This window comes from Rutilus rutilus, assembly GCF_951802725.1.
Source record: "Rutilus rutilus genome assembly, chromosome: 10".
Classification (NCBI taxonomy): Eukaryota; Metazoa; Chordata; class Actinopteri; order Cypriniformes; family Leuciscidae; genus Rutilus; species Rutilus rutilus.
In genome coordinates, this window is record NC_140215.1 from 39,393,156 (window position 1) to 39,404,303 (window position 11,148).

Sequence of the window (11,148 nt, forward strand, 5' to 3'; positions counted from 1 at the left end):
ACTTCTTGCGTGGGTTTGGTTGTGAAACGCAGTTTGCAGACCAGACAGTTGTCAGCGATTCTTTCTTTTGTATAGTCATGCAGTGTGAAACTGTCATCGGTGCATCGTGCACACAGCAGCAACTGAACGTTAACCCAGATAGTCGTGCAGTGTGAAAAGAACAGTGACTCGACTACTTTGAAAATTGTGCAGTGTGAACGCGGCGTTACAGGCATTCAGAACTCATTTGGTCGCAGGTAACTAAAGGGATCATCTGTTAATAGGCTTGAAGTTGCAACTTCCTAAAATAAAACGACCACTAGAAGACACAATTTCACTAAAATGCTTCAGAATGCAGAAGACTATTGGTCAATAGACAATACTGGTTGAAACTTCACAGAATTGTTCGTCCAAACATTGCATTTGGATTCAGAAGTTTCCATGTCAACACTATCAACGCCAAACTGAATCTGCATCAGTCAGGTGGTACAACTAGAGCACTGCAAGTTGTTTACGTTCATTATCACTATAATGTTATGCATTTTAGACATGAGGCAATTTAGTGCAGTCTTTCGACCTTTGACACTTTACAGACTCTGCTGTGTGTTTTCAAGCGTTTTGAAGGAGGCACGGCTTTGGAGAGTGGGATCTCACGCATTGATTCCAATGAGCCATTATGTGAGAGAACAGCCAAACTAACACTGGAACACAAAAATCTAATTCCTTGTTTTCCCACTTAAAAAAAGAAAAGAAAAAAAGAGAGGAAATGGTCTTACAAGTGTGAGATTTATTTGGTGATAAACAGGGAAAACACCATACATCCAATGGTTAAATCAGCACAGTTAACTGCATGCATAGCCACATTACTTATGGCCAGGACATTTGCCATAAGGGTCAGTTGGCTTTGGAGGTTCGGCTGCAGGCTTCATTGGAGGCTTGGGCGGTCCGGCTGCAGGCTTCACAGGAGGCTTCGGGGGTTCGGCTGCAGGCTTCATTGGAGGCTTGGGCGGTTCGGCTGCAGGCTTCACAGGAGGCTTCGGGGGTTCAGCTGCAGGCTTCATTGGAGGCTTCGGGGGTTCGGCCGCAGGCTTCATTGGAGGCTTCGGGGGTTCGGCTGCAGGCTTCATTGGAGGCTTGGCTGCAGGCTTCACTGGAGGCTTCGGGGGTTCCACTGGAGGCATCACTGGCAGTTCGTCTGATGGCTCCGGAGGTTCGGTAGAAGGCTCCGGCAGTTCGGCAGAAGGCTCCGGCAGTTCGGTAGAAGGCTCCGGCAGTTCGGCAGAAGGCTCCGGCAGTTCGGCAGAAGGCTCCGGCTCTTCGGTAGAAGGCTCCACTGGAAGCTTTACTGGAGGCTTCGGAGGTTCAGCTGCAGGCTTCACTGGAGGCTTTGGAGGTTCGGCTGCAGGCTTCCCTGGAGGCTTCGGCGGTTCGGCTGCAGGCTTCCCTGGAGGCTTCGGCGGTTCGGCTGCAGGCTTCCCTGGAGGCTTCGGAGGTTCAGCTGCAGGCTTCACTGGAGGCTTTGGAGGTTCGGCTGCAGGCTTCCCTGGAGGCTTCGGAGGTTCGGCTGCAGGCTTCCCTGGAGGCTTTGGAGGTTCAGCTGCAGGCTTTCCTGGAGGCTTCGGCGGTTCGGCTGCAGGCTTCACTGGATGGATACAGATAGTCAACTTCAGTCAGTCCGTTTAGAGGCATTCAGTCTCAGATACAGCACAAAACCCAAATACCAAGTTTTACACCTCTTAATTATTAATCATGATCGTATTAATTAATCACATGAATTAATTTTGTAAAGCCATCCTGTGCTATTGGCTGAATACTTTTTACATTGAGAACGATTAATTATAAAACAAGACAAACTGAAATGAGGAAGCTGACCCAAACACTAATATAATAACAAATACCTGCAAATGGATCCATACACTGATGTCCACATCCATTGCTGCAGCATTTCTCATTGTTCGGACAGTCACTGTCATAGTAACACAACTCTGCACACATTCCTGTTCCAGACTTTGTGCTTGGACACTCCCCTGCCTTTGCTGTTATAGGGACACATGACAGAGAAACCACATCACTGAATACTGAATGTCTCGTACACTGTATGAAAAAAAAAAGAAGAGATGATCGTAGGAGGATTTACCGGAATATTCAGTCCATCTACTTCATAGTTTCACGTTTAGGTCAATGTGTTACTTGCAGTTTCTTTGCAATTATTTGTGAAACTTACTAGCAATTCCTGAGTGAAAACATTTGTTCAGGGGTTTTTTTCTGGAAGACGTATAGCATGCATCAATAATTAAAACTCACTGAAAACAGGCGGCACACACGCAGCCCCACAGGGAAATTGACAGCATTTGTGTCCTCCAGAGCAGTCTCTATCAGAAGTGCATCCTCGTCGGGAGGGCACGACCGTCAGCATCGCCGGACACTGACCAGACACTACAGAAGAGGATCATTAGGGGAGACCAGGAAGTACTGTAAAAGTTTGCTTCAGCATTTGCAAGTCAGGGGTTTTGCAATGAGTCTCAAACTTTATAATATTCACACATTTATCTGCTTCAAGTCAAGTAGCTTAGAAGTCTACCATTTTTCACTAAACTGCATCAATCGGTTTCAAAGACTGAGCGTGAAGTTACAACCTACCCCACTGTAGTAGAGTGAGTAATAGTGCAATGCTGATAGAAATCAGTTAATATGTTGTATACAAATTTACTGGTGTACATCTTCAAAAATGATGCCATCCCCATGACCACCCTCATTTCCTTTTTAGCATTTTAATAAGCTACTCAACAGAAAACAAAACAAACATAGAAACCCACTATATATGTAAAACGCAGAGTTATCGGTTATAATTAGCTCCCCACGTTATATTGTAGGCTTATGCATTTGTTAAAACAAAACAAACAAAAACTTTAGGCAAAAGTTTAAACTCAGGATTGATACAGTCCGGTAACAATTTTGCAGCCATATTATAACACTAATGTTCGTGTTTAACAGTAAACAAAAATGCCTATTAGTGATTATATGGGTTTTACTTGTACAATGAAAAATGCATAAAGTTACGACAGTTTGCATATTTATACGTTGCTTATTATTAAAACTAAACCAACACACAAAGATGAACTTCCACTGGACGTCTGTACTGTATTTTTGTAAGCAGATGTGTCTGAAATCAAATTTTGTAAGGCACTTTATTTATGCACTTCTGCAGGCTGCGTAATGAAGCTAAAACAACTTCTCACCTAGGACTCCAGCGTCTGTTGTGCTTAAACAAGCAGACAGACACAATAAAACAGCACTAAATGAGCAATACACTTGAGCTGTCATCCTCTCGACCTGCAATCTCAAAAGCAACTCTGCTGGAAGATGCACTGAATTAGTGAGTCAGGAGGGGGGCGGACAGCAAGGACCACAAAACTACAAAGAAAGACCCCTGTTGCTGCATCAAAATATCAGCTGAGTCCCACAACAAACGCTATCAGAAGAGTTTAAAACACTTTTTGAAGATCCAATTGGGGGTCTGGGTAACTCCAACCCTAATGAATATCACTTGCCTGCAGCTTTCTAATATAGCCTAATCTTGAAGACCTTGATTAGCTTGTTCAGGTGTGTTTGATTAGGGTTGGACGTCGTAATAATTACCGTAATTACGAGATGATTGAATCTGCAGTGGTCAGGTGGTACAGCGATCACGTGGTACAAGTCGGAGTTCTACCACAAGTTACAAGTTGTAATTATGACTAAACTCCTACACCTAAACTCTCCAGGAAATGGATCTCTACTGGAGACTGACATCAAGAGACAAAGGGGCATGTCTAGAATTTGAATCTGAATTTTTCAATTGCTGATTGATTTGCGATGTGAATCCATGCAAGTAATTATGAATGAAAACAATGTTTCCAGCCACTGTAGTGAATATAGGGGAATACACAGCCATGGTTATATCATAGCCAATTTAATATTGGATGGTTTCATATGGATTTGCATATTTGCATAATCAGATAATATTTGTTCACTCAAGCTTTCTATAGACATATTTCTTATCGTGACCGAGGCAAGTAGCCTATAGAATTTTGGTTAATTTCTGTGACGGAGACCGAGACGGCAGAAAGCGCACCCTGTTTGTTTTCTTTATTTTACAAAAGCACAACATTTAATTGTTATTGTGAGTGTATATAAATAAAAGGTTGTTCGCGTTTGTCGAACGCTAATTTAACATGCCCGAAATAAAATCCGATTTTAGAAGAATTTGTAGCGTCACTCGGACAGGTGTGCCAAAACACTTATTTATAAACTAACGACGTCTTCACCTACACAAAACCCTGCTCACTTCAGGCTTGAAAAGAGATGTGGGTTGCCCAATTTTCCGTTTTAGAGAAAAAAGCAGCTCGTACAAAGCTCCTGGATGTCACAATTCCTGTCGCAAACAGACAAAGTGACGGGGAGCCACGTAGTCGGCAGGGTTCGAACCTGCGCGGGGAGACCCCAATGGATTTCAAGTCCATCGCCTTAACCTCTCGGCCACGACTACTCCCGCCAGTGAGTCACATGCTCAGAGAACACCTGGGGCCAACTATCAATGTGGATGGCGAAAATATTGTGTTGGCAAAAAGGAGTTCAACAACGTCTTCACCTACACGAAAAGATGCCATGATCCGGATTTGGACTGGGGATGCTGCGGGCACAACGCAGAGTACTAAATGCTATGGCGAGAAAGCAATCTTTCCACTTGCCCCGGGCCTGCACATACAGAGTCAACGGCAAGCTTCAGCTCAGTTCTCTCAAAGTCCCCCACCACCGCTTGCCTAGACAGTAGGGTCTTTGAGCAACAGCCTCTGGTGGAACGGCATTCTGTCGTTCTATTGCGCACGCGCGACATTAACTGCTACCTCGCGACGTTCTACTGTAACCGTCTACTACGGGAGAACAGCTGATTTGCCGTAGTCGTTACTACGTGACAGATTAAGAATATTAATGTTATGTTTTAGGTTATGTGGCATTGTAATCGTTTCTGTATATCATTAAATGCCAAAAGCAACCCTTCTCTTCCTTTTTAAAATCACTTCCTTTTTTTGTATTTTGTCTGATGATTAAATTACCCCTACGCCATCCTCTTTAATGTTGCTTAGTGATTTTTGCGCTCTTTAGCTCTTTGCCGTTCCATCAGCAGCTGTTGCTTAAAGTCCCTAGTAACCAAGCATTACAGCAGGCAAAACAACACCAAATGCTGGGAAATAACCCCGCCACATCTTAATCTTGAAGAGGAAGACCACCTCTCTCAAAGGCTGGGAAGAGCACAGCAAGAGATTAGGGGAGGTCTGCAACAAACCTTCGCCCGAACAGGGACTTGAACCCTGGACCTTCAGATTAAAAGTCCAAGGCGCTACCATTTGAGCTAGCCGGGCTTTCGCCAGGGAACAGCCACCCTAGGGATATAACAGCACTTTCCCCCTAAAGTGTTCATGCTTTGTCAGCTTAAAGTTTGTGGTATTAAAGGATGAAGACCACAATTTATAAAGGGACGAGAGAGATAGGCTGCTCCTTCCAAAGCTAGGAACACTGACATTGAAAGAGTGGAGTTTTTTTTTCGTGGCATGTTGCTAACTCTACGGTGGTTTCGACAAAAGAGCAACTGGGACATAATGAGTAGGTTTCTGTTTGACTTTTCTAAGAGAGAACGAATGCAACATTTCAAAACACTAATATCCAAGATTCTCCATAAAATATAATGCGGCGACTCTTGAGCTGCACAACATGAAGGCCGTGAAGTTGTCGGGGGATGCCAAAGCCATTGCTCCGACAGCCTGAATAGAATGGCCAAAATCACATATGATCTGGGCCTTTTGAAACGATGCCCACTTCAGGCTTGAAAAGAGCCCAATGTCCGTGTTCGGAAAAAAAAAGCAGATCGTACAAAGATCCTGGATGTCACAATCAGACAAAGTGACAAGGAGTCACATAGTCAGCAGGGTTCGAACCTGCGTGGGGAGACCCCAATGGTTTTCGAGGCCATCGCCTTAACCTCTCGGTCACGACTGCTCTTGAAAGTGAGTCAGTGATAGTGGTAGTGAGTCACATGCTATTTTCCTTTCTGGAAGTGAGCAGCAGAGGACACCCGGGCCAACCATCAATGTGGATGTGAGCAGCAGAGGATGCACTCAGCTAACATATTGTGTTGGCAAAAAGGAGTTCAACGACGTCTTCACCTACACAAAAACCTGCTCACTTCAGGCTTGAAAAGAGATGTGGGTTGCCCAGTTTTCTGTGTTAGAGAAAAAAAAAAAATGCAGCTCGTACAAAGCTCCTGGATGTCACAATTCCTGTCGCAAACAGACGAAGAGGGTTCGAACCTGCGCGGGGAGACCCCAATGGATTTCAAGTCCATCGCCTTAACCTCTCGGCCACGACTACTCCTGCCACTTCTTGCGTGGGTTTGGTTGTGAAACGCAGTTTGCAGACCAGACAGTTGTCAGCGATTCTTTCTTTTGTATAGTCATGCAGTGTGAAACTGTCATCGGTGCATCGTGCACACAGCAGCAACTGAACGTTAACCCAGATAGTCGTGCAGTGTGAAAAGAACAGTGACTCGACTACTTTGAAAATTGTGCAGTGTGAACGCGGCGTTACAGGCATTCAGAACTCATTTGGTCGCAGGTAACTAAAGGGATCATCTGTTAATAGGCTTGAAGTTGCAACTTCCTAAAATAAAACGACCACTAGAAGACACAATTTCACTAAAATGCTTCAGAATGCAGAAGACTATTGGTCAATAGACAATACTGGTTGAAACTTCACAGAATTGTTCGTCCAAACATTGCATTTGGATTCAGAAGTTTCCATGTCAACACTATCAACGCCAAACTGAATCTGCATCAGTCAGGTGGTACAACTAGAGCACTGCAAGTTGTTTACGTTCATTATCACTATAATGTTATGCATTTTAGACATGAGGCAATTTAGTGCAGTCTTTCGACCTTTGACACTTTACAGACTCTGCTGTGTGTTTTCAAGCGTTTTGAAGGAGGCACGGCTTTGGAGAGTGGGATCTCACGCATTGATTCCAATGAGCCATTATGTGAGAGAACAGCCAAACTAACACTGGAACACAAAAATCTAATTCCTTGTTTTCCCACTTAAAAAAAGAAAAGAAAAAAAGAGAGGAAATGGTCTTACAAGTGTGAGATTTATTTGGTGATAAACAGGGAAAACACCATACATCCAATGGTTAAATCAGCACAGTTAACTGCATGCATAGCCACATTACTTATGGCCAGGACATTTGCCATAAGGGTCAGTTGGCTTTGGAGGTTCGGCTGCAGGCTTCATTGGAGGCTTGGGCGGTCCGGCTGCAGGCTTCACAGGAGGCTTCGGGGGTTCGGCTGCAGGCTTCATTGGAGGCTTGGGCGGTTCGGCTGCAGGCTTCACAGGAGGCTTCGGGGGTTCAGCTGCAGGCTTCATTGGAGGCTTCGGGGGTTCGGCCGCAGGCTTCATTGGAGGCTTCGGGGGTTCGGCTGCAGGCTTCATTGGAGGCTTGGCTGCAGGCTTCACTGGAGGCTTCGGGGGTTCCACTGGAGGCATCACTGGCAGTTCGTCTGATGGCTCCGGAGGTTCGGTAGAAGGCTCCGGCAGTTCAGCAGAAGGCTCCGGCAGTTCGGCAGAAGGCTCCGGCAGTTCGGTAGAAGGCTCCGGCAGTTCGGCAGAAGGCTCCGGCTCTTCGGTAGAAGGCTCCACTGGAAGCTTTACTGGAGGCTTCGGAGGTTCAGCTGCAGGCTTCACTGGAGGCTTTGGAGGTTCGGCTGCAGGCTTCCCTGGAGGCTTCGGCGGTTCGGCTGCAGGCTTCCCTGGAGGCTTCGGCGGTTCGGCTGCAGGCTTCCCTGGAGGCTTCGGAGGTTCAGCTGCAGGCTTCACTGGAGGCTTCGGAGGTTCGGCTGCAGGCTTCCCTGGAGGCTTTGGAGGTTCAGCTGCAGGCTTTCCTGGAGGCTTCGGCGGTTCGGCTGCAGGCTTCACTGGATGGATACAGATAGTCAACTTCAGTCAGTCCGTTTAGAGGCATTCAGTCTCAGATACAGCACAAAACCCAAATACCAAGTTTTACACCTCTTAATTATTAATCATGATCGTATTAATTAATCACATGAATTAATTTTGTAAAGCCATCCTGTGCTATTGGCTGAATACTTTTTACATTGAGAACGATTAATTATAAAACAAGACAAACTGAAATGAGGAAGCTGACCCAAACACTAATATAATAACAAATACCTGCAAATGGATCCATACACTGATGTCCACATCCATTGCTGCAGCATTTCTCATTGTTCGGACAGTCACTGTCATAGTAACACAACTCTGCACACATTCCTGTTCCAGACTTTGTGCTTGGACACTCCCCTGCCTTTGCTGTTATAGGGACACATGACAGAGAAACCACATCACTGAATACTGAATGTCTCGTACACTGTATGAAAAAAAAAAGAAGAGATGATCGTAGGAGGATTTACCGGAATATTCAGTCCATCTACTTCATAGTTTCACGTTTAGGTCAATGTGTTACTTGCAGTTTCTTTGCAATTATTTGTGAAACTTACTTGCAATTCCTGAGTGAAAACATTTGTTCAGGGGTTTTTTTCTGGAAGACGTATAGCATGCATCAATAATTAAAACTCACTGAAAACAGGCGGCACACACGCAGCCCCACAGGGAAATTGACAGCATTTGTGTCCTCCAGAGCAGTCTCTATCAGAAGTGCATCCTCGTCGGGAGGGCACGACCGTCAGCATCGCCGGACACTGACCAGACACTACAGAAGAGGATCATTAGGGGAGACCAGGAAGTACTGTAAAAGTTTGCTTCAGCATTTGCAAGTCAGGGGTTTTGCAATGAGTCTCAAACTTTATAATATTCACACATTTATCTGCTTCAAGTCAAGTAGCTTAGAAGTCTACCATTTTTCACTAAACTGCATCAATCGGTTTCAAAGACTGAGCGTGAAGTTACAACCTACCCCACTGTAGTAGAGTGAGTAATAGTGCAATGCTGATAGAAATCAGTTAATATGTTGTATACAAATTTACTGGTGTACATCTTCAAAAATGATGCCATCCCCATGACCACCCTCATTTCCTTTTTAGCATTTTAATAAGCTACTCAACAGAAAACAAAACAAACATAGAAACCCACTATATATGTAAAACGCAGAGTTATCGGTTATAATTAGCTCCCCACGTTATATTGTAGGCTTATGCATTTGTTAAAACAAAACAAACAAAAAAACTTTAGGCAAAAGTTTAAACTCAGGATTGATACAGTCCGGTAACAATTTTGCAGCCATATTATAACACTAATGTTCGTGTTTAACAGTAAACAAAAATGCCTATTAGTGATTATATGGGTTTTACTTGTACAATGAAAAATGCATAAAGTTACGACAGTTTGCATATTTATACGTTGCTTATTATTAAAACTAAACCAACACACAAAGATGAACTTCCACTGGACGTCTGTACTGTATTTTTGTAAGCAGATGTGTCTGAAATCAAATTTTGTAAGGCACTTTATTTATGCACTTCTGCAGGCTGCGTAATGAAGCTAAAACAACTTCTCACCTAGGACTCCAGCGTCTGTTGTGCTTAAACAAGCAGACAGACACAATAAAACAGCACTAAATGAGCAATACACTTGAGCTGTCATCCTCTCGACCTGCAATCTCAAAAGCAACTCTGCTGGAAGATGCACTGAATTAGTGAGTCAGGAGGGGGGCGGACAGCAAGGACCACAAAACTACAAAGAAAGACCCCTGTTGCTGCATCAAAATATCAGCTGAGTCCCACAACAAACGCTATCAGAAGAGTTTAAAACACTTTTTGAAGATCCAATTGGGGGTCTGGGTAACTCCAACCCTAATGAATATCACTTGCCTGCAGCTTTCTAATATAGCCTAATCTTGAAGACCTTGATTAGCTTGTTCAGGTGTGTTTGATTAGGGTTGGACGTCGTAATAATTACCGTAATTACGAGATGATTGAATCTGCAGTGGTCAGGTGGTACAGCGATCACGTGGTACAAGTCGGAGTTCTACCACAAGTTACAAGTTGTAATTATGACTAAACTCCTACACCTAAACTCTCCAGGAAATGGATCTCTACTGGAGACTGACATCAAGAGACAAAGGGGCATGTCTAGAATTTGAATCTGAATTTTTCAATTGCTGATTGATTTGCGATGTGAATCCATGCAAGTAATTATGAATGAAAACAATGTTTCCAGCCACTGTAGTGAATATAGGGGAATACACAGCCATGGTTATATCATAGCCAATTTAATATTGGATGGTTTCATATGGATTTGCATATTTGCATAATCAGATAATATTTGTTCACTCAAGCTTTCTATAGACATATTTCTTATCGTGACCGAGGCAAGTAGCCTATAGAATTTTGGTTAATTTCTGTGACGGAGACCGAGACGGCAGAAAGCGCACCCTGTTTGTTTTCTTTATTTTACAAAAGCACAACATTTAATTGTTATTGTGAGTGTATATAAATAAAAGGTTGTTCGCGTTTGTCGAACGCTAATTTAACATGCCCGAAATAAAATCCGATTTTAGAAGAATTTGTAGCGTCACTCGGACAGGTGTGCCAAAACACTTATTTATAAACTAACGACGTCTTCACCTACACAAAACCCTGCTCACTTCAGGCTTGAAAAGAGATGTGGGTTGCCCAATTTTCCGTTTTAGAGAAAAAAGCAGCTCGTACAAAGCTCCTGGATGTCACAATTCCTGTCGCAAACAGACAAAGTGACGGGGAGCCACGTAGTCGGCAGGGTTCGAACCTGCGCGGGGAGACCCCAATGGATTTCAAGTCCATCGCCTTAACCTCTCGGCCACGACTACTCCCGCCAGTGAGTCACATGCTCAGAGAACACCTGGGGCCAACTATCAATGTGGATGGCGAAAATATTGTGTTGGCAAAAAGGAGTTCAACAACGTCTTCACCTACACGAAAAGATGCCATGATCCGGATTTGGACTGGGGATGCTGCGGGCACAACGCAGAGTACTAAATGCTATGGCGAGAAAGCAATCTTTCCACTTGCCCCGGGCCTGCACATACAGAGTCAACGGCAAGCTTCAGCTCAGTTCTCTCAAAGTCCCCCACCACCGCTTGCCTAG

The 11,148-nt window shown here is 44.2% G+C and overlaps 2 protein-coding genes across 8 annotated transcripts; both read right to left on the minus strand.

Moving 5' to 3' along the window:
• Positions 1 to 746: 746 nt before the first annotated feature.
• On the minus strand, positions 747 to 3,586 carry LOC311298724 (uncharacterized protein). 3 transcript variants are annotated; one of them, XM_084421882.1, is made up of 4 exons: positions 3,219 to 3,586; positions 2,284 to 2,415; positions 1,878 to 2,015; positions 747 to 1,621 (listed from the first exon to the last, which is right to left on the minus strand). In XM_084421882.1, the coding sequence occupies exons 1-4, from the start codon at positions 3,301 to 3,303 to the stop codon at positions 843 to 845; spliced, it is 1,134 nt and encodes a 377-aa protein (XP_084278008.1). In that variant the 5' UTR covers positions 3,304 to 3,586; the 3' UTR covers positions 747 to 842. The 3 variants fall into 3 exon arrangements, with proteins under 3 accessions (XP_084278008.1, XP_084278010.1, XP_084278009.1); XM_084421884.1 differs by having other exon boundaries at positions 747 to 1,456; positions 3,219 to 3,532; XM_084421883.1 differs by having other exon boundaries at positions 747 to 1,555; positions 3,219 to 3,532.
• Positions 3,587 to 7,140: 3,554 nt separating this feature from the next.
• LOC311298725 (uncharacterized protein) lies at positions 7,141 to 9,949 on the minus strand. 5 transcript variants are annotated; one of them, XM_084421885.1, is made up of 4 exons: positions 9,582 to 9,949; positions 8,645 to 8,776; positions 8,239 to 8,376; positions 7,141 to 7,982 (listed from the first exon to the last, which is right to left on the minus strand). In XM_084421885.1, the coding sequence occupies exons 1-4, from the start codon at positions 9,664 to 9,666 to the stop codon at positions 7,237 to 7,239; spliced, it is 1,101 nt and encodes a 366-aa protein (XP_084278011.1). In that variant the 5' UTR covers positions 9,667 to 9,949; the 3' UTR covers positions 7,141 to 7,236. The 5 variants fall into 5 exon arrangements, with proteins under 5 accessions (XP_084278011.1, XP_084278014.1, XP_084278013.1 ...); XM_084421888.1 differs by having other exon boundaries at positions 7,141 to 7,817; positions 9,582 to 9,884; XM_084421887.1 differs by having other exon boundaries at positions 7,141 to 7,850; positions 9,582 to 9,884.
• Positions 9,950 to 11,148: the final 1,199 nt, after the last annotated feature.

What these genes read in the sequence shown, in the direction of transcription:
- LOC311298724 (XM_084421882.1), bottom strand. Translation starts at nt 3,303, where the DNA reads ATGACAGCTCAAGTGTATTGCTCATTTAGTGCTGTTTTATTGTGTCTG. An exon ending in GTGTGTGCCGCCTGTTTTCA is followed by an intron (nt 2,016 to 2,283) that starts GTGAGTTTTAAT and finishes TCCCTATAACAG; the next exon opens with CAAAGGCAGGGGAGTGTCCA. An exon ending in GTGTATGGATCCATTTGCAG is followed by an intron (nt 1,622 to 1,877) that starts GTATTTGTTATT and finishes GTATCCATCCAG; the next exon opens with TGAAGCCTGCAGCCGAACCG.
- LOC311298725 (XM_084421885.1), bottom strand. Translation starts at nt 9,666, where the DNA reads ATGACAGCTCAAGTGTATTGCTCATTTAGTGCTGTTTTATTGTGTCTG. An exon ending in GTGTGTGCCGCCTGTTTTCA is followed by an intron (nt 8,377 to 8,644) that starts GTGAGTTTTAAT and finishes TCCCTATAACAG; the next exon opens with CAAAGGCAGGGGAGTGTCCA. An exon ending in GTGTATGGATCCATTTGCAG is followed by an intron (nt 7,983 to 8,238) that starts GTATTTGTTATT and finishes GTATCCATCCAG; the next exon opens with TGAAGCCTGCAGCCGAACCG.